The sequence below is a fragment of the Leopardus geoffroyi genome, chromosome A1 (genome assembly GCF_018350155.1).
Source record: "Leopardus geoffroyi isolate Oge1 chromosome A1, O.geoffroyi_Oge1_pat1.0, whole genome shotgun sequence".
NCBI classification, from domain to species: Eukaryota; Metazoa; Chordata; class Mammalia; order Carnivora; family Felidae; genus Leopardus; species Leopardus geoffroyi.
The window spans coordinates 212,326,274-212,353,912 of record NC_059326.1 but is presented as its reverse complement, the minus strand read 5'-3'; the positions used below and the strand labels follow the sequence as shown (position 1 = coordinate 212,353,912).

The window sequence follows — 27,639 nt, the reverse complement described above, 5'->3', positions numbered from 1 at the left end:
ATTTAAATGTAATTCATATATAGTATCATTATACAAATTTAAAATTTGAAAGGGTTAAGCACTTTAATTAAAAAATTGAAAGCTGCTTTGTGAAATAACTTCTATGGAGCCTTTAACAGGCTAATATGGAAGTCTATGGTTATAAAATCCTTATCTAAAACATTAAAAATAATTATCTTAAAAAATGTACTATTAGTTACTTAAGGGAAGAAAATTATTTTTATAAAATTAAGCATTCATTATGATTGGAAAAAAGCTACAATCTTATTAGCAAAATTGAGTATAAGTAATCTCTCAGTGATAGAGTGATGTTATCTAGAAGGATTTAAGTGCATAATCTCCTAGGACCTTTCACATAGATGATACTTTTGAAAATGTGCTTATTTCTCCAAATGATGGAATCAGCTTACTTATCCAAGTGCTAGTAAGAATCCAGTGTCTCACCAAAATAAAACAAAACAGAACCAGTTTTCTTCCACCCTCTAAGAATCTTCTGGTTCCCTTTTGTCTTTAGGAACCCATTTTATTTCCCTTAAGAGTCTTGGGGGTCACTGACATCGTGCTATCCAAGATTGGTCTCGGCACTCCCGGAAGGAAGGGAAATATTTTTGGTTAGACTTACTCAGGGTTGTTGCAGAGCCTCTCTGCACTCTGGGCTCCGGCCCCACAGGTCCTAGAACAGTGGGACCAGGATGACCAGCGGCCCCAGCCTCCAGCAATGCTCTCTGGTTTCTTCCCCACTGTGATACATTTGCCAGCCATACACCACTAAAAAGGGAAGAGACAGGACAGGCATACGTCACAGAGGTTCCCATTGAGAGCTGAGCCAAGAACCCCAGAAGTCGAAACCCAATTCTCCCTAAGCAAGCAGGCTTCCTGTGGTCACACATCATATGGAGAACAAAGAGCTCACAAAAAATTTCCCCAAGAATCTTGAGTTTTTGAATCAGAGAATGTCAGTAATTGAATGGAACTTTATGGTGTCCTATTGTATCTAGCCAATGCTACTCAATGTTCCTCAAAGTGCATGCCAGAATGTAAGTCCACACACCTCCTCCTTCACTGAGAAAGTCTTGTTATGAAAAGCAGCTCAGTAGCTTAGTAACACAGTTGCTTTGTAATGTAATTGATTGACCTTCTGCTGCAAGTCCCTTATCTTGTTACAGACCATAAACAAACATTTTGCAGACTGACACTGTGGTTAACACTTCTCCAAGTCCTCTATGGGTATTTAGTGTTCACAGCAGAGAACTCATACTCTTGCAAAAATCCACTCATTGTCAAAAACAAAAACAAAGACACTAGCTGAAGTGCTTTCTAATATCAAGAACAATTTTTGCTTTCCTGTAACTCGATTATTTCCAGTTCTAGCATTTCAAGTGGCTCAGAAAAAATTCCGTCCTCTCTCTTCAAGGCAATCCTTCAACAACTATCAGTTTAGGAAGGTGAACATACAAAAAAGAAACAAAAGAAAAGGCGATTTGGTTGTTAGTTAATTTGGGCATATTTTATCTGCTGCCCCCTTTTCCTCATTATTTCTGGTCACTGTGTGTTGTGACCAAGTTCTATAATTTCAGTGATGGGTCTGATGCCACTCAAGCTGCATAAAGATACCCAGTAAATGCCTAAATCTTGGGCTCACAACAAACACAACTGATTTTGGTGAGCAGCACATATTACCCTGTTCTCAAGCAGTCTGGAAGATTTCTAGCATCTGAATTCTTGGGTGTCTGGCTTTCCTGCTTAGTTAAATGGGAAGAACTCCAAGAAATGCAGTCAAATGAGATGATGAAAATGAAGAAAACCAGTGGCCCAAATCCAGCATCTTTGGAAGGAAGAAGCCACTGGCTTGCCTTCTCAATTTTTAACATGGTCGGGGGGGGGGGGGGGGGGGCGGATTCCAAATGAAGGCTGATCATAAGCTCAGCAGATGTTATTGACCACAAATTCCACCGAAGTTCATCAGGGAAATTTGGGATGGATATTTTGCAAGTGAAGTGTAGAACTGGGTCTCAGCCCTCTCTCCTCCACCGTCTCCAGTGAAGGCTCAAAAGACATCATGGAAATAAGATCCTTTCCTCTGGCTAGTCTGACTGTGTGACCTCCATTCACCCAGACAGCTGCTCTCCAGGGCCCTCTCCCTACTCCTCCCAAGAACCCACCACCCTCCCACCTTCCTTCCTCAGTCTGCCAATCACCTTCTTCTCACCACATCGTGTCCCATCTGCAGCAGCGTCCAGCTTAGAGCGACAAAAGCCTTTCACTGAGCACCACAGAGTCTGGCAGACATTCTGGAAAACAAATGTGAAACTGTACTTTTTGCATTTTCAAAACTTGCACAAAAGCATTTCTGCAATGATGGTGAACTATACACTCAAGTCACCCACAAACTTAAAATAGTGCTACTGTTGTTAGTGAGGAAGAGTGATAAAAAGTGATCATTTGAGAACTCTCAATTCAAACTTAATTCGGATTTTTGTCGTCATTCACAAACACTGGTACGGTCTACTAAGTGATAAGAAAACAGGAGATAAAACACATTTCCTAAGAGTTGAGACTAATTTCTGTAGGGGTGACACAGTCTCACTGACCTCAGGCAGAGTAACTGGTGACATTGGCCATGAAAGGCCAGCGCAAACCATGAATGAAAGAATCTGATTACAAACAGCTGGTGGTTATAACTTGAGCCTGCTCACTGAAAGCAATGGAAACCTAAGCTTATTTACTTATTACTTATTACTCAGAGTAGCCAGCTTGTTTTATCCTCCAGGGAGTGAAATGAGTCTCCTCCTGGAGGAGGAAAAAGGGAAGGTTGACAAGATTCTTACATGCCATCAGAAATGGCTCTACTGCTCCTATCCAACTTTTAGCCTTTCTTCTATCCACTGGTCATCCATAATTCCATCTACTTAATTTTGCTCTAGAGTCACTGTGTTTTAAAATAAGATTTCAAGTATTTTTTTTTAACAATTTTAGAACATTCTCAATCGTTCTCTCTCTAAACTTTGCCTTTCCTTAATTACCACTATTCTCTCCTTCTGGAACTCTTAATTGTCAGTGATGAGCCTTCCCATTCTGTCCTTCATGTCTCAACTTCACTTTTATATTTTTTAACTCTCAATTTTCTTATATATGAAAGCTGAGAAAGTCTGGATTTCTATCAGGAGAAGACTAGCCTCTCCATCACACAGCTCCGAAAATACTTAAGTGACATGGGAAGTAGTTTTTTCAGCTCTAATTCCCAAATCTGCTGTTTAACCCAAACACGGAATTTAAAATCAATGATCATATTTTTCATTTCTAGCAGTTGTAATTATTTTTCATATCTACCTTACAATTATTTTATAGTGTATTTTTCCTTTTCTCATATGTAGTTCTTCTTTTACATATTAATTTTATTATCCTTACCTGAAATACTTATCCATAGTTCTTGAGGGTTTATGATCTCTCCCCCACTTAGCTATAGATGGTTTTATATATTTTGAATTATATTTTGAATTAGAAGCTGGTGAATTCATCTAATCAGAAGCTTTATCTATTGGATTTTTGTTCATCTTTAGCTGAGCATTGGTTTCTCCAGGGCAGGTTTTTAATCTTTGTTTCTACCAGGCATCCCATAGTTTTTTGAGATCAGAAATATGTTTATCTTATATTTTTTTGGCATGGGGGTTCTCCAGCCACACAACAGTATACATTTGAACTCTGAATCCGTATGAGGCTGGCCTATGGTAAAGTATTTTCTAGTGAGATGGTTATCCACCAGCATCACTCCCCTCTCAAAACGCAAGCTGAGATAAGAGAAGCTTCTCTGCCATCTACCTTTCCTGGCGGTGGTTTCTTCTAGCCCCCTGTCTCATTGAGGCATAGCTCCTCCAGGCCCCCAGCTTCAGGAGGGGTCTCAGTTCCAGCTCCCTGCTCTGCTCCATGTGAAGACATCATCATCTGTTGCCACTGGATGTTAAAATCAAGGCCCTTTGATTTTTCTCTGCGTCAGCCTCAATGTGCTTATCAACATTTATTTATTTTTGGGACAGAGAGAGACAGAGCATGAACGGGGGAGGGCAGAGAGAGAGGAAGACACAGAATCGGAAACAGGCTCCAGGCTCTGAGCCATCAGCCCAGAGCCTGACGCGGGGCTCGAACTCACGGACCACGAGATGGTGACCTGGCTGAAGTCGGACGCTTAACCGACTGCGCCACCCAGGCGCCCCCTCAATGTGCTTATCATTCCCTTTTAGTTTTTTCTTCCTGAGGATTTTTTTTAAAACTTTCTTATAAGTACATTATGCATTCATAAAGAATGATGTGCTGGGTAAAAAGTACCCAAGAACTCCCTGTACTATTTTTCTAACTTTTTTTGAGTTGCAAGCTTTCAAGATTAAAAAAAAAAAAAAAAAGTTATAATAAAAGAGGATGAAGCTGTATTCTCTGGTATTTTAGGTATTTTTTTTTTTTTTTAATTTAAAAGGATTAGGTTATCTTGGCTGCAATATGCAGGGATCTGAAGTCTTCATTCATTTATCTCAAGCCTTCATTCTATTATCCATTTATCTATGTCCTAGGCCCTGCTAAATGTGAGGAATAAAAGCTCCCTCAGAGAGCTTACATAAAGTAGGGGAGGGTACAGACAACTAGAAAGCAGCTACAGGGGTGCCTGGGTGGCTCAGTTGGTTAAGCGCCTGACTTTGGCTCAGGTCATGATCTCATGGTTCCTGTGTTTGAACCCCATGTGGAGCTCTAAGCTGACAGCACAGAGCTGAGAACTGCTTCCGATTCACTATCTCCCTCGCTCTCTGCCCTTCCCCCATTCATACTCTGTCTCTCTCTCTCAAAAATAAATAAACATTAAAAAAATATTTTTAAGCAACTACAATATAGTCTAACAAAGTCTTTGTTCAAGAAAATACAGAATAAAATGTGAAATGATATTTAAGCTGATACCTAAAGGATGAATAGGAGGGGTGGTGCACAGGAACCAGAGCCTGCAAAGCTCTGGAGGTGGTAGAGAACGCACAGCACTTTCAGGGAATGAGATTGTTTGGTATATGAATAAACACAGAGTATAAAACAGTAACTGACCAGAGATAGCCAGAGTGGTCTGTTTCTAGTAAACCACAGGATACCCTGAAAACTCCTTACCTTTGTAAAACATATAAAGTTGTGGATAAAACATTTTAAATATTTTAAATGCGTTCCTGAGTTGGCAAGAAAGTAAGAGATATCCTCAGAGACTAAACATGCAGCAGAAATGTTGGGCATCTAGAGATACAAACCTGGTCACTTAGATTATAATTTTAATGGTCACCTGAGTACTGGTGACAATGACCTGGGCCTGTGTAGCGTGGGAAGTTGGACTGGAGACCTCAGAAAGACCATAACCCCAAAGGACTAGCCCTTGCGTGAAAGGATGGACTAAAAGAAACCTGGGGACACAGCCGAAAAATCTGTCTGTTTTGACCCTAACTCTAGAAGAAATAGTAAATGTTACCCCTGAGATTTTGTAACCACGACCCATGTAGTTTCATAACATCCAACCGATAATTTATTTTAACTAATCCCAAATCCTCTCTGGAAGAATATGAGCCTTAAGGGATAACCTGATATGAAGTTTCACAACCAAGAACTCACAATAAAACAAAAATCAAGAAAAGGAAATAATCTATAATAAGCAAGACATAGACGAAATCCCAAATAGGAAAAATAGACCCACATAGGCTCTGGACATTGGAATTATCCAACATAAACTGCAAAATAAATGTCTCAAATATGATTAAAAAACAAAAGATCATATTGAAAGCCAGAATTAGAAACAAGAAACTATAACAGTTAGAGAAAACTTAGAAAAATAACCAACAGACTGTCACAAGTAAAAACAAAAAAATACCATCAATGAAATTAAAATTTCAATAGAAAGGTTAAAAAGAGAAGTAGATGTGTCTGAAGAGAGAACTAGTGAGTCAAAAGAAAAAGAAATCACACAAACTGCAGAGACAAAAAATATGAAGGCAGGATCCCAAGATATGGAAGATCAGTGATTAGGGCCAACATACGTGCAACTGGAATTCTAGGTTAGAGAATGGAGAATCAAAACAATATTGTAAAAGATAAGGCCAAAGAACAAGAGATAGGATGAATCCTGAGGCCCCTTTGAAGCCATTTTAGAGAATTTAGAGAATTTAAACTGAAATATTTTATTGAGAAGAACACAATCCAATTTCCATTTATAAAGGTCATTTTGGCTGTATTTGGGGAGATGAATTAGAGTTGAGGGAGGTAGTTCAACTCCAGGAAAGGAGACCCATCAAAGACCTACTTCAGCCACCTAGGAATAGATGGATTTTTTTTAGAGATATTTAGGAAGTAGAATTGGCATAACTTGGTAACCATTTAGGAGTGAGGCGTGAGGGATTTCTGTCCCAACTTTCCCTTCTCTATTGAGTCTTGCCCATTCTGTTTGAGCACAGTTATTTACTTCCTCTTCAAAGGTCTTTTTACATGTCTCTTTTTGTGTTATCTCATTGTATTGAAATTGTTCTGTCTGCTTCCTCCACCAGAGCACAAGCTCCTTAAGGTGAGAGAGAATTTATTCCATTAATTTTTGAGGGCTTATTTTTTACCTTTTATTCACTAACAGCACAGAATCTGGGGACGGTTGAATGTGTCTTGCCTTGCCCATGTCTATGTGTTAACACTGGTACCTTCACACGACAAGGGATGCACTCAGAGAATAGGCAAGGTTCAGATCACAAAGGAATGCCACACATAGGAGCTGGGGCTTTATCCCATGGTCAATGAACCCTAACAGTGGAGCAGAGCCATGGTTAGTTCTGTGTTTTTTTGAAATAACCTGAGCAACAATTTGAATGAAGGAGAGACTGGGTAGGAGGTAATTACAGTCGCAAGGAGAGAAGATGAGAGACTGAATCAAAACAGTACAGTGGGAATGAAGACGACAGGACAAAGCCATAAACTCTTTAGGAGGTTAAATGTCAGGGCTTGATTTACTAGATGGATAATAAAAATAAAGGAGATGAATGAATTGGGATGAAACTAATTCCTTCTTGGCATCTGGGGTTTCTCTACACCAGATGGGAAATTCAGGAAAGGGAGCAACTTTAGGTTGCTACAGTCTGCAGGTGTAGAATCGCCGTGATTCCTGAAAATCACTACAAAATTTTCTTCACCACCACCCGCTTGCACAGGATTGCTATCTCCATAGACTACCAAGGAGGCTGGGTCAAGGAATGTAAATGACCCCCAACTTCACACCTTCTGCCTTACAAACACTTTGCCATAAACAGAAGGTTTCCATTTCTGTGTCTGGCTCTTCAGATTACCAAATAGTTCCCTGGCCTTTCCTTCAGCATGCTAGAGCCCTTAAACTCCGTGCATAGCCACCAGATGCACCAAGATACCCAACACTTACTTCTACTTCCTGGCAGAAGGTGGCATTGGGGCCATACTGCAGCTGGCATTGATGATGAACATCATAGATCACTCCAGGAGCAATGACCTTGGACTTCAAGCCTTTCTTCTGGGGCATGTCATCGAGACAGAACCCCCAGCCTCGACTAAAATGAAACAAGAACAGTAGTAAATCATCAGAGGGATTTCCATGATCACTTATAACATAAGTCCTAGTTGTGCCGGCCAGTTTCCAGGGACTTAACACACACTCAGATCATAAAGAGCCACCGTGAGCAGAAGCAAGCAAGGGGATAGGATGTTCACCTGGCTGTGGCTGGAAGGCAGGACCCACCCACATTTCAGGGTCAGAAAGCAGAAGTGAAATCCACCCCTTCTGATGCCACCTGACACTATGACCTGTGAGAGGCACTGAGACTTTTCCAGGGCCCAGGCAAAAAAGTCAGACTGACTTCCAGTTTAAGGAGACCCAAGTGCAGCTGTCCTGAAAGGCACTGTCACTTACTCCAGGAAGCGGGTGATATACTCCTTGCTGCACTTGGACCACGTCAGTGGGGTGGGATTGTACTGGAGCTGGCGGGACATGATGTATGGGTGCCTGCCCACGGGCTCACAGTCATTTTCCTTCCCGTCATGCTGGATGCCAAAGCTGCAGGAGGGCACAAAGCACAAGAACATTAAGGAGGCTGGCATGAAATAGAAAACCACAGTTTCTCCAAGGTGAAAATAGCCCACCGAGAGCTACTTTTGTACAGAATGCATGTGTTTACCAAGTGGGACTGTGAAGGTGGAGAGGGATATTTTGAGCACGTCTTGGCCTCAAATATGCAACCATGGGAACCATGCAGCCAATTCCAAAACTTCTCTTTGGCTAGAAGCTCCCAGTTTGGCTTTCTAGGAGTCTGGAGTCAGGAGGGTAAACACTGCCTTAAGCAATCTTCTTCCTCCTGCTTTAGTAACCACAGCTCAAAACCCCCAAACCTTCATTCTCCCTTTTCATCATCATTTGAGGAAGAGCATGAAAGGGTAAGCCTATGGGAGACTTTGTCAAAGACCACAAGCTGTGAGTGACTGGATTTCTTTCGAGTCTTGTCATGGGAGTTCTCCAGTATCTGAGACATCAGGGAGACCTCACAGCCCAGTGATTAGAGCAGGGTTTTTGAAGACAGATGATCTGGACTCGCATTCCAGTTCTGTCACTTCGTGATCTGGGAGCTACTGAAACGGGTTCAGCTTCAGTTTCCTCTCCTGGAAAGTGCAGAGGTCTTCACTGTGCTAGGGTCAGATCTGAATGGATGAGTCTGAAAACCACTTGGCAAGTGCCTGGCATATAATAAGGCCTCTGTGAATGACGGGAATCCCTTATTGTTGCTTTTATCCTTGTCTAGCTTATTTCCCTTTTCTAGATGAGGAAGCTCAGAGTTTGAGACTTTTCGAAAGTCCCACAGCTAGTTAGTGGCAAGAGTAGGTCTTCTGCAGCTCGCCCTGCTGTTGCAGTGTTCTTACCCAGGCCTCGCTCAGCCTGCTCCCTGGTCCTCCCACTGCCAGGGCTGACCAGGTAAAGCAGCCCTGAATGACCCAGAAGAGCTTGTCCGGCATGGCAGGGGTGCCTGGGATGGAAGCAGACTCAGAAGTCTGTTTATAAGTTGAGTCCTCAGGATCAGCCCAAGATGCCATCAGAGGTCCCCACAAGAACTCTCTCCACTGGGATCTGCTTACAACAGGCATACTTGCAACCCAGAGATGTTGGCTCAACTCTCCAAATCTGAACAGGGGAAAGTAGGACCTTTTACTCGGTGAGTGAAATTCAGCCCATCTGACAGGGAAGCTCATATGCAACTTTACTAAAATCTCCTGATCAACATTAGTGACTCTTACAGAAAATAGTCTCTGGGGGCTTTAGAGATTTCTTGTATTTTGCTTAATGCATTATGATGTTATCAACTTACTTACAGACTCCGATCACATTCCACATGAATACAAAATTCACAAAGGACTCAGAGAATTAATCTGCAAAACTCTTATCACCCAGCCACAAAGAATGCGATTCAATGGAAGCTTTCTTCCCAAGCAGGTCTTCCCTATGCTGTTGCAAATCCATTCTTATCTAGCTCATGAAGTACTCCACAAGTTCACCTGCGGAATAATTAGTAAGAACCCTAAATTGCAAGCATGGTTCAAAAATATGCATGAATCATGCTTTTTCCAGCACTGGATATTCTAATACAAGAAGACATATTGCTGGATCTTATACACAGGGGCGATTCACATCTACACTCAAAATATATCAGTTCCCCCGAAGCTCATTTTGTTCCATCTAAAGTTTCTAATGCATTAGGATTTCCCCCCTCCAGTTTCATCACCCCTCTCTTCCCCCATCTTATGAGCTAAAAGCAGTGCTACTGAAAATGTCCCTCTGGACTGTGTCTACTAGGTCTAAATGGATGGAATGCTCCTGCCACATGGGAACAGTGGGTCAATGAGAAGTGAAGGCCAAGGAAAGCACATGGGGTCATAGGGATGGAAGGTTTGCATCCAGGAAGTTACTTTCTAGCAGATGGGATGGACACTGAAGAGCAATTTGGAGTACAGAGCCGTCTACAGGCTCAAACAACTTCCTGGGCTGTTGGATTGGCCTGCTTTACCTCATGCTTCAGTTTCAGCCCCTGTTACATGAGTTTGCCAAATTACAGATGTGAAATAGCAATTAATTAATTACCTGGGTTTCGGGGTATCCTTTGATGGAAAAGATCCATTCCTTGCCTTTTATTATTCATTTTTTAAGTATAGTTAACACAATGTGACATTAGTTTCAAGTATACAACGTAGTCATTTGACAGGTTTATACTTACGCTGTGTTCACAAGTGTAACCATACCATCAGCTGTCCTGATACAACGCTATTACAATATCATTGATTCTATTACTTATGTGCTGCCTTTCATTCCTGTGATTTATTATTCATTTTATGGTGGAGAAGCAATAACAGAGAACAAAAACCTCAAAAATATGATTGTGAGCTTTTAAAACCCATTTAGGGAACACCAATTTCACATATTTAACATGCAAAGGTCTGTAATGAAATATATCATGATCTAGAAGCAGGGGAGATATACTGGGTGAATGTTGCCTTTTAAGTGTTCATCTATATTGTTATATTTTCATTACTTAAGAGTGAAGGATGCTAGGTCTCAAATAAGTTTTTCAATTTCCTCTGGGGATTGTACCTTCATTGTTGGGCACTTACATAAGGAGTCTGATAAAGGTGGTGAGAGACTTCAGGTATAAATGACTGATATAATCCAGGGTCTTCAGGAATGGATTTTCAAAAAGTTTTCTCTCAAAATAAAAGTGAAATTATTCACATAAGGCCATAGCACAAGTTAGTTAACTTTACTTTCTATTTTGCATCACACATAATCAGTAATGAAACGAACATGTTTCCAAGAAACAACGGGGTATCTTTGTTATTAATCTTTGAGTGTCTTTTTGGGATACTGGTTTATCAGTTTTGTTTTGTTCATTCTTGGATTGCTGCAGCCATTTCATTAATCTGCCCAGTGTTTCTCAGTTTGGTCCACAATTAGGACTATATAGCTAAAGGAAGAACTAAATACCCCAGAAGTATATTTTACTATGAGCAAAAGTTTCTTAGGAAGCCCTTAAAGTCTTCTTTCATTTGGTTGTGTTTTGCTCCAGTATTTTTCTATCACTCAAACTCAAGCTTATGTGTTCCTTCAACTCTCTTTTTTATCAGTGACTCTAAACTTTTTTTGGGGGGGGGCATTTAAAAGATGCTGTTTTAATACAAATCAAAAGCACAATGAGATATCACTTAACTCTGGTCAGAATGTCTAGAATCAAAAAGATAAGATTCTCACCATTGGTAAGCATGTAGAGAAAAAGGAACCCTTATGCACTGTTGGTGGGAATGTAAATTGGTACAGCCACTGTGGAAAACAGTATGGAAGTTCATCAAACAATTAAAAAGAGAAATACCATGTGATCCAGTAACTCCACTACTAGGTATTTATCCAAAGAAATTGAAAACACTAATTCAAAAAGATACATACTTCTATGTTCACTACAGCATTATTTACAATAGCCAGGATATGGAAGCAACCTAAGTGTCCATCGATAGATGAATGGATGAAGAAGATGTGGTGTGTGTGTATATATATATATATATATATATATATATATATATATATATATACACAATGGAATATTAGTCATTAAAGGATAAAATCTTGCCATTTGCAACAACATGGATGGACCTAGAGGGTATTATGCTAAGTGAAATAAGTCAGACTGAAAAAGACAAATACCATACGATCTCATTCATATGTGGAATCTAAAACACAAATGAATAAACAAACAAAAAGCAGAATCAGACGTGTAAATACAGAGAACAAACTGGTGGTTGCCAGAGGGCAGGAGTATGGAGGGTGAGCGATACAGGTAAAAATGGGTGAAGGGGAGTGGGGCATACAGGCTTCCAGTTATGGAATAAATTAAGTCATGGGAATAAAAGGCACAATACAGGGAATACAGTCAATGATACCGTAACAGGGTTGTATGTTGACAGATACACTACACTTGTGGTGAGCATAGCATAACCTATAGAGCAGCTGAATCACTATGTTGTACACCTGAAACTAATGTAACATTGTGTGTCAACTATACCCAAATAAAAAAGATTAAATAAAAAAAAAAAGTCTTGGGGCGCCTGGGTGGCGCAGTCGGTTAAGCGTCCGACTTCAGCCAGGTCACGATCTCGCGGTCCGTTAGTTCGAGCCCCGCGTCGGGCTCTGGGCTGATAGCTCAGAGCCTGGAGCCTGTTTCCGATTCTGTGTCTCCCTCTCTCTCTGCCCCTCCCCCGTTCATGCTCTGTCTCTCTCTGTCCCAGAAATAAATAAACGTTGAAAAAAAAATTAAAAAAAAAAAAAAGTCTTTATTTAGGTTATCTGTATATGTCCTGATGCCTTTTTTTTTTAATTAAACTTTTTATTTTGAGATTATTGCAGGTTCAGTTGCAGTTTTAAGAAATAAACAAAGCGGTCCCCTGTATCCATCACTCACCTTCCCCCCAATGGTAACACATTGCAAAACTATAATCCAGTAGCACAGTTGGGGTATTGATGCTGATACTGTCCAGACACAGAATATTATCATCACCACAAGGATCCCTCATGTTGCAGTTATAGCCACACCCACTTCCTTCCCTCTCCCATTCCATCCTTAAACCCTGGCAGCCATATATACGTTCTCCATTTCTACAATTTTGACATTTCAATCACATACAGCATGTAACCTTTTGGGACTGGCTTTTTTTTCACAGAGCATAACTGTTTGAAGATTCATCAGGTCACTGTATGTATCAATGAAACAGTGAAAAAAACGTTTCCAAGAAACAATGGGGTATCTTTCATTTTATTGCTAACTAGTGTTCCATAATATGTGTCCATCCCAGTTTATGTAACCATTCACCCTGTTGGGTTGACACCACCCCTGGATTGTTTCTAGTTTGGGGCTATTAAGATTAAGCTTCTATAAACATTCAAGTAAAGGTTTTTGTGTGAACGTAAATCTTCCTTTCTCCAGGACAAATCTCAGGAGTACGACTGCTGGATCATACGGTAGTTGTAGGTTTACAGCTTAAGAAACCGACAAACTATTCTCTACAGTGCCTGGACCATTTTACTTTCTCACCAGCAATGTCTGAATGATCCGATCCCTCTGCAACCTTGCCAGCATTTGGGGTCACCACTAATTTTTTAGTCATTCTGATTTTTGTGTGACATCTCATTGTGATTTCAATTTGCATTTCCCTGGTAGCTAATGATGTTGAATATAGTTTCAAGTGCTTATCTGCCATTTGTATGTCTTTTCTGGTGGAATTTCTCCTTTTTGCCCATTTTTTAATTGTACTGTTTGGGTTTTTTTTACTATTGAGGTTTTTGTTTTGTTTACATTTATTTATTGATTTTGAGAAACAGCAAGAGTATGAGCAGGGGAGGGGCAGAGAGAGAGGGAGAGAGAATCCCAAGCAGGGGATTCAAACTCAGGAACTGTGGGATCATGACCTGAACTGAAATCGAGTTGGATCCTCAACCGACTGAGGCACCCAGGCGCCCTACTATTTGAGTTTTGAAAGTTGCTTATATATTTTAGATGCTTAGTTCTACTGGATATATGGAGTATTCATTTCCTAGGTAGGTCATAAAAATTATTGTGAGCTTAGTGGCTTAAAATAACATAAACTTATTCTCTCACAGTCCTGGAGGACCGAAGTCTGAAATCAAGGTGTCAGCAGCAGTCTGAACCCTTCAAAGTCTCCAGGGGAGAATTTCTGCTTGCCTTTTCCAGCTTCTGGTGGCTGCAGGCTTCCTGACTTGTGGCAGTACGACTATAACTTCTGCCTCCATCTTTACGTGGTCTTCTCTTTGATCTGTGTCCAAATCCCCCTCTCCAGTCATTGGGTTTAGGGCCCAACCTAAATCTAGGGTGATTTAGTTTCAAAATTATTAACTAATAACATCTGCAAAGATCCTATTTCCAAAACAGGTTACATTCTGAAGTTCATAGAAGCCTTGAATTTGTGAAGGGGAACACTGTTTAAGCCACTACATAGGGCTTGCAAACATTTTCTCTTGGGCTGTGGCTTGTATTTTCATCCTCTTAAAAGAGTCAAAAGTTTTAATTTTGATGAGTCCAAGTTTTAAATGTTTCCTTTTATCGATTGTGCATTTGATGCCAAGTTTAGAAACTCTTTGCCTAGCCCTAGATACTTTAAATTTCCTATTTATGTCCTAAAAGTTTTTTAGTTTTACATTTTACATTTAAGTTTGTGTTCTACTTCAAGATCATTTTTGCATATGGTGTGAGACTTAAGTAGAGACTCTTTTTATATATTAAAAACCAACACGGGGCTTGATCTCACAACCCTGGGATCATGACCTGAGCTGAAACCAAGAGTCAGACACTCAACTGACTGAGCCACCCAGGCACCCCACACACAATCTTGATTACTGAAGCTGTATAATAAATTTTGAAATCTTGTAGCCTGACTCTTCTCATTTTATTATTCTTTTTCAAATTGTTTTGAAAACTTATTCTAGTTCCTCTGCCTTTCCATATACATTTTAGATTAATTTTTTCTATATCTCAAAAAGAATCGTGATGAAGGGTGCCTGGGTGGCTCAGTCGGTTAAGCGGCCGACTTCAGCTCAGGTCATGAGCTCGCGGTCTGTGAGTTAGAGCCCTGCGTCGGGCTCTGTGCTAACAGCTCAGAGCCTGGAGCCTGTTTCAGATTCTGTGTCTCCTTCTCTCTGACCCTCCCCCATTCATGCTCTGTCTCTCTCTGTCTCAAAAATGAATAAACGTTAAAAAAAAAAAAAGAATCGTGATGAAATTCTCATAGAAATATCATTAAACCTATATATTTATTTCAGAAGAATTTCATCTTTACTATGTTGAGTCTTCCAATTCATGACCATAATAGGTTTCTCAATCTATTAGGAGATCTCTATTTCTTTCCGCAGTGTTGTGTAGTTTTCAGCATATGAGTTCTGTACATGTTTTGTAAGATTTAAATGTTTATAATAATTTTATACAAATATTTCATACTTCTGAGTGATTGTGAAAGGTACCGCATTTTTAATTTCAGTGTTCACTCGTTCATTGTCTGTATATAAAAATGTGAGTGATTCTGTATGTTTATGTGGTATCCTGTGAGCTTATTCTAGTTTGTGTGTTTGCATAGATTCTTTGGGGTTTTGTACATATACAATTATATTATCTGCAAATAGAGCTAGTTTTATATCTTCCTAATCTGTATGTTTTTTTTCTTGTCTTAGTGCACTGGCTAAAACCATACTCCTTTTTCTTTCTGTTCCTCAGACTTCGGCATTTACTTTGTCCTGTCTTCAAGTTCACTGGTTCTTATTTTGTCTACTTATATCTGCCAATGAATCCCTCCAGTTAACTTTTTTATTAGAGTGATTGCACTTTTTAGCTCCAAAATTTCATCTTGGTTTCTTATTAGATCTTCTATATCTTTTTTTTTTTTTTTTTAATTTTTTTTTTCAACGTTTATTTATTTTTGGGGGGACAGAGAGAGACAGAGCATGAACGGGGGAGGGGCAGAGAGAGAGGGAGACACAGAATCGGAAACAGGCCCCAGGCTCTGAGCCATCAGCCCAGAGCCCGACGCGGGGCTCGAACTCACGGACCGCGAGATCGTGACCTGGCTGAAGTCGGACGCTTAACCGACTGCGCCACCCAGGCGCCCCTAGATCTTCTATATCTTTATTGATATTGTTATTTTGTTCACATATCATTTCCTTTATCTTCTCCACATCTTCTTCCGTTCTTTGAGCATCTTTAAGGCAGTTGTTTCAAAATCTTTGTCTAACAAATCTGCCCTCAGGAACAGTTTCTGTTGATTTATTTTTTTTCCTTTGAGATCATACTTTCCTGGTTCTTTGTATGTTTTATGATTTTTTTGCATAGAAAAATGGACATTTGAATCGGTTAATGTGGTAACTCTGGAAATCAGATTCTTCCTCTTCTGTAGGGTTTTCTGTTTTTATTATTGTTGTTGTTGTTATTATTATTACTATTATTATTATTGTAGGCTGTGTCTGTGTCAAGGATCAACCTGAGGTAAAAATTTAAGGTCTTTGCAGGTCTTTTCAGAGTCTTTATCTGGGCACATGTGATCACTTTCTAATTTTCCCCATGTATGTAATTATTTTTGAAAGTCCTATTCTTTATTGTCTAGCTCTCAAAAGGGAAAAAGGAGAAATAAAAAGAGGGAGAGAAAATGGTGCTGGCCTTTTAAATCCTCTGGCAGTCACTCCAGTTTAAGGGGAGCTTGCAACAATGTGGAGAGGTGCAACAACAATGGCTGCCCCAACTTTGTCTTCACCTCTGTGATCAGAAGCAGCCATCAGCAACCAGAGCACAACTTGCACCTCCTTTAACTGACGTTTGCTGAAAGGTCTTCTCCATCGTATAGCAGTTTTAAATTTCTGCTTTATTCAATGTGTTCCTTCAATACATATAAGTAAAATGGGATTAACAATGGTATCTATTTCATAAGGTTATCAAAAGGAATCAACAACACAACCCAAAATGGAAGACATAAAGGGTGCAAAAATGTTAATGTTTGTGACTTGTCAGTGATATTAATACCTCAGCATTTTATAAAAACTAAACAAGGATTGTTACTCCCGAATTAATCAAGTAAGTTAAAGCTTATGTCCTTGTCTGTGTTCAACCCTTTCTAATTCAGAAAATTGTAGTAGCCTCTTTGATTCTGTGGTGTAGTAGGTACAAGTGGTCAGGGAAGAAGAGACACTGAAATCTTTGAAGTGTGTGATTATCCTCACTTTACAGATGAGGAAGCAGAAGTTTAGGAGGGTGAGTCTCAAGACACAGTGTAACCCGACTCCTAATGCCCCATTTAAGGTGCTTGCCCTTCCCTCTACTGACATGGTGCATGAGCATGGCAAGGGGATCTCAGTTTCCTTGGCCCTTTACCTGTGTCCGAGCTCATGGGCAATTGTGAAAGCCAGAGGGAGTCCAGAGTCTTCATTGATGTTACAGCTCCGGTGAGGCTGGCACATTCCTGACAGGTGGGACAGACCCAAAGTCTCACAGGGGCGATTGACACTAGCACAGATGTCTTTTCTGAAAGCAGAGAATAGAGAGATGCATAGGCTTCCAAAGAAACATCTGAAAAAATCCTCCTGGAAAAAATCTGGGTATTAGTTCACATTCAATATGGTCTGGAAAGCATGGTTAAATTATTTTTAAAACTCCATAGGGAGCAATTCACAATTCATAAGATTATCACGATTTCACCTCTAATTACTGACTCTCACTAACACCTAAAAATGTGGGAAAATATGACAATTTTTAATGTTTATTTATTTATTTTTCAGAGAGAGAGAGAGAGAGAAAGCTCAAGCAAGCATGAGCAGGGGAAGGGCAGAGAGAGAGAGAGGGAGACAGAGAGAATCCCAAGTAGGTTCCATGCTATCAGCTTGAAGCCTGACATGGGGGTCAATCTCAAGAACCACAAGATCATGACCTGAGCAGAAATCAAGTTGGATGCTTACCTGAGCCATTCAGTCACTCCATGACAAAGGTTTTATTTTGAGTTGCTTTTGCCCTTAATCTCAGGATGCCAAATTATATTGTTTGGCCAAAAAGAGAAGGATTTGATTGAAAATTGAAGATTATTTGAACTTTTAAATAAAGGATAACCAACAGTGGCTGAGCGTTTTCACATACGAAACCCCTTTTGGTCTTTCTGGGGTCTGTGCTCAAAATGCATCTGAGAACTTTTGCTTATTCATGAAAAAGGCAATTGATCTCATCAATCCATCTAGAGATCAAATCAGTTGGCTCTCCAGCCCCACTACCCTAACTATATGGGACATTGGAGGGAATGCACATACAAATAAAGACTCTTAGGATCTCAAAAAAATACTGGTTATGGTTTTTAAATGTAAAAATATGCTTCCATACCTTTGTGGGGATTATTTCAGCCATTGACAAGAGTTAACTTGGTTTGGTCTGGTTTTCTTCAATTCAGGAAGAGCTCTTTGCCAAGAATAACTAGCATAAATGCCAAGAAGGTTCTGAGCTTGTTAGCTGCAGACCTTCAACTCATCAGGTTTGTGTGGGTACCATTTCTGGCAACTAATGATCTGTTTGATGTTTCCACTGGGCCATGGAAAAGATCCAGGCTCTGAAAACCCCTGCGAGTCCTCTGTTCTCCAGGAGGCAATGGCTGGGACGAGGGGATAGGAGAGAGTGGCAGCCCATGTCACGGCATGCCAACTGACATGATCCCCACTCTAACGGCAATAGTTTTTGGGTAGATTTGTGTTGGAGAGCTAGATTGGATCAGACAGCCCAATCATTCTAAATAATTTCTGTGTCTGTGGGAGGACCAACCAACCAACGTTTCCACCCCTGCTGCAAAATGTACTTGTTACTATTTCATTTTTTTAAAAGTCTAGACCTGCTTGGAGCTGCTGGGAAAAGATTGGTGTCTACTGCTAATTCACCTGCTTTCTCATTCAGATGGGGCAGGTGTTAGGTCCATTACATAATTGTTTACTAACTGCCTACTAAGTATCTAGCACTAAAGAGGAAAAGGGGGGGGGGTAATAAAAGAATTATAGAAACATGAGTCTTGCAGACAAGGAGCTTCTGCTCCCCAAAGCAGATTAGCTCTACCTTCACCATGCACTGGATATTGTATAAGAGAAAACACGCCTTGGTATGCAGTTACTAGCCTTGCTTCATGCGGTATGTTTAAGCCAAATCCACCTTCTACTGAATCCAACTCTGCAGAGAACCCTGTTGAATGGATCTCAGTACAGTCATCCATAGGCAAGTCACATACCTCCCTCCCTGGTCCTGCCTTTCAAACCAGAGGTTCCCAACAGGGGTTGATTTTGCTCCCCACCCACTCTTTGAGACAGTTTGGTTGTCACAACTTGTAGGAGGGTGCTACTGGCGTCTCATGGATACAGGCAAGAGATGCTGTTAAATATACCTCAGCACACAGACAGCCCTGCACAACAAAAGAATTACCCAACTCAAGATGCTGAGGGTAAGAAATCCTGCTTTAGCATTTGAAATACTCTCCACTCTTCAGGAGTTGGTGAGGTTCATCATATACTGAAACCAGGCCCTTGTTTGAAGGAAAAAAAATTGTCATAATAAGAAAAAAAATATCATAGTAAGAGAACAGATCCTTCATATTCTTATGGGTAATAGTTAAGAGTACAACTATTAGGGTCAAACTACCTGGATTTAAGTCTCAGCTGTACTTGTTAATGGAAATGAGATTTGAGGCAAGTGACATAACCACGCCTCAGTTTCCCCATCTATAAAATGGGAATAATTGATGGTAGTTCAACTACCAGACTTGTTGTGTAGATTAAATGGAATAATGATTGTTCTAATAGATGTAGCACAGTGCTACATCAGACACTCCACAAATGCCAGCTATCATTAATTCACTCATTTCCTCATGTGAATGAGAGAAGAAATGATACCTGCTTTCAGGGCAAGGAAAGAGAGGAAGCTGACACAGTTTCTAACAGTGGTCCTGAATCCAGGGTTCTTCCCTACAGCTAGGTCCTGCCTGGACTGAAGTCTTCCCCTGGCTTCTTGCCCAGGTCCTCAGTGTTCCCTGCCTGTGTGTTCTCCCCCACCCCCTGCCCCCCACCCCGGCCAGGCCCCCAGTGCTTACGTTCCATACCCACACTAACCTACCTCCCAGCAGAGCTACCGATGTCACAGACCCTAATATGAATCTAATGTAATAGGTTTATTCCACAAACTTCTTTTGAAAACTGTTTGCATTCAACTGAAGTTTTGATACTTTCATTCAAAAGAACGACTCTGACGGTTGGAGTGAAAGTTGGTTATCATCCTTTGTGGGCACCCCATGCATCGGGATACTAAAGGGACCAGTGACAGGCCAAAATGTTCAAGGACAGCCTGCCCTCCCTGGGGAGAACACACGCGCGTGCACACACACACACACACACACACAGGGCCTTCCAGTGCATGAGTTCTCTGTGGCTGACAAGCCAGGCCGAGCAGACTCTTCTATTTACACAACCCTGGATTTCCTGATGCCTCCGAATCTGCACAGGAGTTCCCCATGAGAATTTAACTCCCCCGTTAATGAAAGACTTCATTTAAAATAATGTCTGGGGGTGCTTGGGTGGCTCAGTTGTTGGTTGTCTGGCTCTTGATTTCAGCTGAGGTTACGATCTCATGGTTCATGGGTTTGAGCCCCATGTCGGGCTCTGTGCTGATGGTATGCAGCCTGCTTCAGATTCTCTCTCCCTTTCTCTCTGTCCCTCCTTCTCCCTCTCTCTCTCCCTCTCTCTCAAAATTAAAATAAAATAAGATAAAATAAAATAATGTCTGATGCTTGGCAGGTGTTCAATAAGTATTTATTGAATCAGTGAGCAAACATAGCCTCCAAGAGCCTGGGTTGATCAGAAAAGTTCATTAGCCTTTCACAGCTATGAGTCTCGGAAGGTTGATGGTTTTTATTAGCACCACAGGGTCTGTCTGTCATCAGAACAAAATAGTATCTTCATGAGAATAAAGGGAGAAAAGTGTAAGCAAACTGCTCTGTGTATTCAGGGAAGGGCCAGCTGCCCATATTCTGTCCTCACCATCAGTCAGGGATGGGTTACAAGGAAGACTGATTTCTGTAGAGAAGGTTGCATGTTTCTAAACTGGAGTAAAAATTTTAAGAAGAAAATAAAGGATTGGAAAGCCCAGGCTTAAAAGTTACAGGAGTCTTTAACAAGGATCTGTAAACAATCTTCCTGAGCTTATAGAGCTGCATGAAAAAGCCAATTTTAAAGATAAAATCATCATTGGGATATGAAAAAGGCCTGCATTTTGCCAACAGATTTTTGCCAACAGTTTATTAACACGGAGAGTTTTGTCACACACGTTTAATAATTGCCCCCTCACTGGTATGGACGTCAGGAGTTGTCTAGATTGTAGATGCTGCCTTTAAAAATGATCAAAAGCGGCAAAGAGTAGGAGACTCTCATGGGTTTGAATAGGGGACAACTCTTTCACCTGCCAGCCCCCCTGCTTCGCAGCCCCTGGCTTCCTGTAGTCCCTGGGATACCTGGTGAGGAGGACGGCCACGTCATGATGGGCAGGGTTAAGGTCACTCTTGGGATTGATGCTCTTCTGCCACTTACAGAAGCTGGACAGTGTCTTCTCTGCATGGTGAACTATTTTCAATCCTTGCTAGAGAAAGAAGAGGAAGAGATTGGCATGGGTGAGTTTACTGTGCTCAGGGCTCATCACAGAAGCTCTCAGAAGCAGCCAAGTGTGACAAACTCTGGGTGGGCACCTCAGATATCTGTTAGGCAGGAATCTGGCAGAGGCCAACTTACTCCCTGCTCTAAATACCATCACCCTCATGACTTTTATCAAAAGAATCTGAAGGGCAGAAGTGCAGGACAGAAATTATCACTGGAACAAGTAGCCCTTGAAGAAAAATTAAAACTGCATTAGCCAAGACCAAGAGCTGTTTGAAGTCACATCTCTAGCAGCACTCTGCTTCCTAAGCCACTACGATTCCAAAGAGGCATTTTTACTTCTAATGCAACAACAGAAAATGATTTTCAACAAAAAGCTTCTTCCTTGCATGAGAACTCCTACAACCTGGGTTTCCATTTTGGTCTCACATCTGCGGATGAAGGGCAGAGGATGATATAATCTCTCTAGGCTTCTAACCAGTTGGAATCATTAGCTGCCTGACAACAATTAGGTTGCTGCATTGGATGCCCCCAGCCTGCAATTTCAAGGGCTGCTGAATAATCTTTTTGGGCCATTGTTACGACCCAGGATGGGAAGAGAGGGCTTGTTCCAAATTAACTGGCTGAACACTTGTCAAATGGAGGGGGACAGATAATCATCTTTATTTGAATTTCTAAAGGAGATGTTCCTTTTCCCTTGCCCCATTTCTTTGGGGTCTCTATATCAAGCTGGCCCTCCCTCCAGGGTGGATTCTACCTGGAGAATGACTACTTCCATTGATCTACTCTAAGCTGAGTCTATCACTCTGGCCTCAGTCCAAGAAGTTCAAGACAATCTCTACATCAAACTATGAACTTGCTTCTCCACTCCTCTGCATTTTGCTAAGGCCACACCCAAAGCAAACAAGGCCTGAGAGGCTTCAGTTGCCTGTTAAAGGCACTTCCAGGTGCCCCCCCCTCCACATACACACATGCTAATTAACCACCACAGACCACCTGCCTTTCATGAAAACGCAGAAAGGTGGCTCATCATCAGACATGAAAACCCATGGAATTGCTTAGCATTATGAATTTAAATAGAAGAAACAGACTTCTTAATTTACTAATCCTTACTGTTCTGTCATCCAGCAGAATCATGTATGGTGGAAAGGGAGGAGGAATTATGAGGGACTAGCTGGGTACAGGGGTCAGCCTCCTATTCATCTAGTCAACCCTACCTAGTCAACCCTACCAGAACCAAGGCTTACACCCACCATAGGGAATTGGCAAGGGGGCATAAAGCAGGAATGGAAGGAAAGAGAATGGAAGGCACGAGAAAGAAAAGAGAAGTAAATAAAAAGGGAGAGAGGAAGGAAAGAAAAGAGAGGAAATATTTCTTGATCATTATGTGATCTGTGTGCCAGATACTTTCACATATATTCTTTCATTTCATTTAATTGCATCTTCTCGGCATTATTTCTAAAGAAAGCATTGTTATTTTCATTTACAAGAGGGAATTGAACCTCAGAGAAGTGAAAAACGAGCTGAAGGTGATTTGAGTCAGATACTGAATCAAAGACCCCAAGAACGAGGGCTCCTGGGTGAAGCATGGTTCCAGTGGGTGGCCAGCCTCATTAGAAGACAGCACCTTCACACAGGAAGGTAGATTATCAAACAAAGAATCAACTACAATTTGATTGCCTTGAGGTCTGTTTTCAACCCTTCATTTCTTTGTTTGGTTATGGGCTTTTATTATTTTGTGTGTGGGAGGAGGTCTCTGAGAGAATGCTCATTAATTTAAAAAAAAGACCATTTAGAATTATTCCAAAGGAAAAGAACTACATAGGCATAAGTCTAACAAAACACATGCAAGATCTGTGTCCTGAAAATCACAACATGCTGATCAAAGAGCAGAGGCTCAATGTAAATTTCACACTTTATACAAATACTGACTCAGATGGATCACAGACTGAAATGTAAAATGTAAAACTATACAACTTTTCGAAAAAAAATCATAGGAGAACATCTTGGAGACCTGGGGCTAGGCAAGGAGTTCGTAGATTTGACACTAAGGACATCATACATAAAAGGGAAAACTGAAAAAACTGGACTTCACCAAAATTAAAACCTTTTGCTGTGAGAGATAGCTTTGAAGGGAATGAAAACATGAACTACAGAATGGAAGGAAATCTTTATTAGACAAAGGACTTGTACAAAGAATACATGAAGATCTCTCAAAACTCAACAATAAAAAATAACGACAGAAAACAAACAAACATGAAATCTCATTTCACTGCAGAGGATGTACAGATGACAAAAAAGCACATGAAAAGATGTTCAACGTCATTCGCCATCAGAGAATTGTTACCTAAAACCACAATGAGATGTTACTACAGGTCTCTCAGAACAGATACAATTAAAGACAGTGGCAGCGCCCAATCAATGGGGAGGATGTGGGGAAGTTGGCCGCAGGTAACACTGCTGGTAAGAGGGCAAGATGCTACAGCCACTACAGAAAACAGGTGGATAGTTTCTTTAAAACAAACAAACAAACATGCAACCACCCCCTGACCCAGCAATTGCATCCCTGGACATTTATCCCAGAGAAGTGGAAGACTTGTGTTCACACAAGATCCTGTAGGAGAATGTTTATAGAACTTCATTCATATTAGCAAAAAACTGGAACAACCCAAATATCCCTCAATGAGTGAATGGTTAAACAAATTGGTAAATACCGTGGAATGCTACCCAGCACTGAAATAGAACAAACACTTGAATGCACACAATTTGGATGTATTCTTGAGGGAAATACCTTGAATAAAAAAAATCCAATCTCAAGAGGTTATGTACTCTGTGATTACATTTATATATTTTTATTACATATATTGCAATATATTTATATTACAAATGACACAATTATAGAGATAGAGAACAAGCTAGTGCTTTCCAGGGGTTAGGTTGGTAGGTGGAAGGCAGGTCCAAAAGCATGGCACGAGTTGTCCTTGTAATGAAACTATTCTGTATTGTGGCAGTAGTCACATAAATTTACATGTGTTAAAACTGCATAGACGTAAATGCACACATACACACACACTTACACACACAAATCAGTTCTTATAAAACTGATGAAATCTGAATAAGGTAAGGGTTTGTATTCATTTCTTGGTTATGATATTATACTAGAGTTATGCAAGATGTTATCACTTGGAGAAGGTGAGTGAAGGATATAAAGGATTTCTCTGTGCTATTTCTTCCAACTGCATGTGACTCTATAATTATTTCAAAACAAAAATATTTTAAAAATATCTTAAAAATGATAACCGGTCTGAATAAAGGCTTGAGGGTTGCAACAGAAAACCTTACAATGCACTTTTCAGTATGATTCTATGTGGGTTACTTACTAGTTAGTTGTATGTGCAATCCCATAGCTTTGAATCAAAGGGAAGCTGTACTCTTTGAGATGGGTTACAGTGGGTAGGAAGAGCCCACACACTCACACACCCACACCCCGCACACTTCACGCACCTACGCAAAGGTTTAAGTTCCCTGTTTAAGTAGCCATGAATATAAGAACTTATTAGGGTTAAGGTGACCACACAGACAGAAGCAGAGGGAGGCCATCTCAGAATATTCTTCAGCTCACAAAATCCCTAGTGGGGGCACACAGCTCAAAGTGGGATACCACCAGATTGGAAAAGCTCAATCTTTGCTTCATTATTGCCCTTTTATATGTTGGCTGGTCTCACCACTTTGGAAGACTTACATACTAATCCGTGAATGTCTGTTTAAGGAAAAGGGAATGTTTACAAACCTCTCCTCTCCCCGAGCCAAATTCAGTGTCAGCAAGGACACATTTTCATCGTGGGGAACGCAGAGTCATTTTCCAGATGTTGAAGCATAAACTCTGCTTCCAGTTTTCCCATAAATTACTAAGAGCTCATTTCCCTGAAGGGCCTTAGGTATTAGGCATCCAATCCTCTCGCTTCAACAGTGAGGAAATGCAGGCCAGAGAGGGGCAGTACTTTAGCCAAGTCACACAGCAGGTGTTGGCAGAGCTGGGCTTCGTCCCAGGTCTGCGGCTACTAGTCCAGGACTAGTGATTTCCAAACCGTTGAAGACTTCTCTAAGTCTAGAAACTTCTGTAAGTTTAGACTTCAAAAAGTCTAAACTTTTTGCTTGAACAATAGGAAAGATTTAACGATTAGCCCAGTGGATGATTTTTGCTTATTTCTTCTCCCCCAGGTCACACTGGGGAAGGGACAAACACAGGAAGAGATGCTCTACTTCTGAGACCCCCAGCTCTCCATCCTCCTCCTGCTCTCTGACCACTTCTCAGGCTCCTCCCAGCCTCTTCTGTCCTTCTTTTGGCTCACTGCTCATTTCACTCTCAATCACAGTCAGATTTTGGGACATCACCTATATGCTGCTGACTCTTGAATCTGCATCTCATTCCAAACCTCTCTTAGAGTGCAAACTCATGCACCCAAATCTCTTGATGGACACCTTCTGGATGGCACCACTCAGCATCCCTGAAATCCTCCCCCAACAATCTTAACCTGCTATTCTTCCTGCTTCCTCGAAGTTGAACTGCCATCAACTTAGTGGTCTAATCTTAGAAACACTGGTGTCCACCTGTTGGTCTTCTCTCCCTCCATATCCTGCTTCCCCATCTGTTCTCAGGTGCTGTTAAATATACCTCCCCTCCATTTTTATTCCCAACTGCCCTAGCTGAAACTCTGATCATTTCATGCCTGAGTTTCTGTTTGCATCATTTCTGAACTCTTCTCCCTCTTTCTTCTTTGTTCTTAAATCCATCCTCTGTTGTTGCCAGGCTGATCGAGTCAAAACCAGAGTCTGCCCATATCATGACTCATGGCTCAAGACTCTTCAAAGCCTGACCTCTAGGAAGCTCTCCCTTCACCTGCATGCAACCTCACAGTTTATGCTCTGGCAACATTCAGACTACTGATATTACCTCCCACCCCCCTTCCCCACCACCCCCCACCACCAAATACCACACACCATGGTCTATTTACCTTGCTGTTTTCAAGCTTTTCCTCTACCTAGAATGCCCTTCTCTCCTTTCTTACCCCTTCAACCTATTTAACATCCATTCATTCTTTGAGACTCAGTTTGAGCATTTCCAGGAGGCCTTCCCTGACCTCACTCTGGATTAGGGTCCTGCCAGTTTATCTTGCACATACCTGGCTCATAGCACTTGCTGCCCTAGGTTAAAATGATCAAATTGTGTGCCTGTTTGCCTCCTTAGCTTTTTCAGAACAAGGTCTGAGGCTTATTCCCCTACTTATCTTAGGCACTGCACATAGCCTGGCACACGGCAGGTGTACAGACTAAACTGAGGCTGTGTACCACCCCCCGCCAAGGAATGGAGAAAAGGTGAAGAATACATCCACTGAGCCAGACAAAAGTGCAGCTCACATGGGTAAGAGGTTTTGTGGTGGATCAGTAAAGAGGAAAGATCTCCTGTGGATTAGAGAAGCAAAACGTAAGGGGTCAGAAGTGTAAGAATAGAGCAAAAACCATCTGTAATAATAATTTCGGTGCCTTGAGGTAGGAACTGCTGGGAGGCAGTTCTACGTGGATCGCTCATGTTTCTTCACAGCATCTGAGCAAAAGCATGGACAGCTTTTATATCTCCCCAAGGATGTTGTGTGGAAATAGACTTGAGTACAGAGAGAATGTCCCCCTCCACGGAAGAGGACAGATTTATTTGCTGTCTAGAATAAAAAGGATAATGACTCCCTCTGGGGCACAAGCTGACAGGTTTGCTCACAACCTCCTTTAAAGGACTGTGATAAAACCCACTGTGTGCACAGCATCCACCCAGGCTGCCCCTTTCACCCCTTTGAAGGGACAAGAGGGGCAGCTGCAAACATGAAGTTCCTGCCTCATGCTGTGCTGTGAGTAATAAAGTCCTCTATCTCCGACCCAGAAGTCTCATGTCTTCTCCCAGCATCGCATCCAGGAAAGCATGGCAGGATAACTGGTGAGCTCGCAAGGAGAATAAAATCTAAGACCCTTCATAGTTCTCGACAAAAATGAGGAGAATGGACAAAAGGTGACTATGGAGTCATGAGAACTATGTTGAGGTTGAACCATCTACACACATGGGTCAGCGTGGTTGAGATTTGCTAGCTGTGGGACTACTGGCAGAGGGAGTGGAGGAGAGGAAAAGGAGCTGAAAAGTAGATGTCAACAATGTGTTCTGACATCCCAACATTCCTACAAAGCGGTTCTGGAATAACCTGAGGATTAGTCACCGATGAGAAAATAAAATGTTAGGAACTAAAGTCTTCCCCCAAAATTCTGCTTGCTTTCTCCCTACTGCTTTTGTCATTTTTTTTTTTTTTTTTACAGACAAAGCAAGTGCATAATTAACTAAG

At 41.2% G+C, this 27,639-nt stretch overlaps 1 protein-coding gene across 3 annotated transcripts in view; it reads right to left on the bottom strand.

Moving 5' to 3' along the window:
• The window catches only part of ADAMTS12 (ADAM metallopeptidase with thrombospondin type 1 motif 12), a 336,805-nt gene that overhangs the window by 105,254 nt on the left and 203,912 nt on the right, over nt 1–27,639 (bottom strand). For all 3 annotated transcript variants that reach the window (XM_045440828.1, XM_045440822.1, XM_045440815.1), the window contains exons 6-11: nt 21,118–21,242; nt 16,971–17,120; nt 7,931–8,074; nt 7,427–7,571; nt 2,199–2,291; nt 623–768 (exon numbers count right to left, since the gene is read on the bottom strand). In XM_045440828.1, coding sequence (XP_045296784.1) covers nt 623–768; nt 2,199–2,291; nt 7,427–7,571; nt 7,931–8,074; nt 16,971–17,120; nt 21,118–21,242 — 803 coding nt within the window. The remainder of the gene's footprint in view (nt 1–622; nt 769–2,198; nt 2,292–7,426; nt 7,572–7,930; nt 8,075–16,970; nt 17,121–21,117; nt 21,243–27,639) is intronic.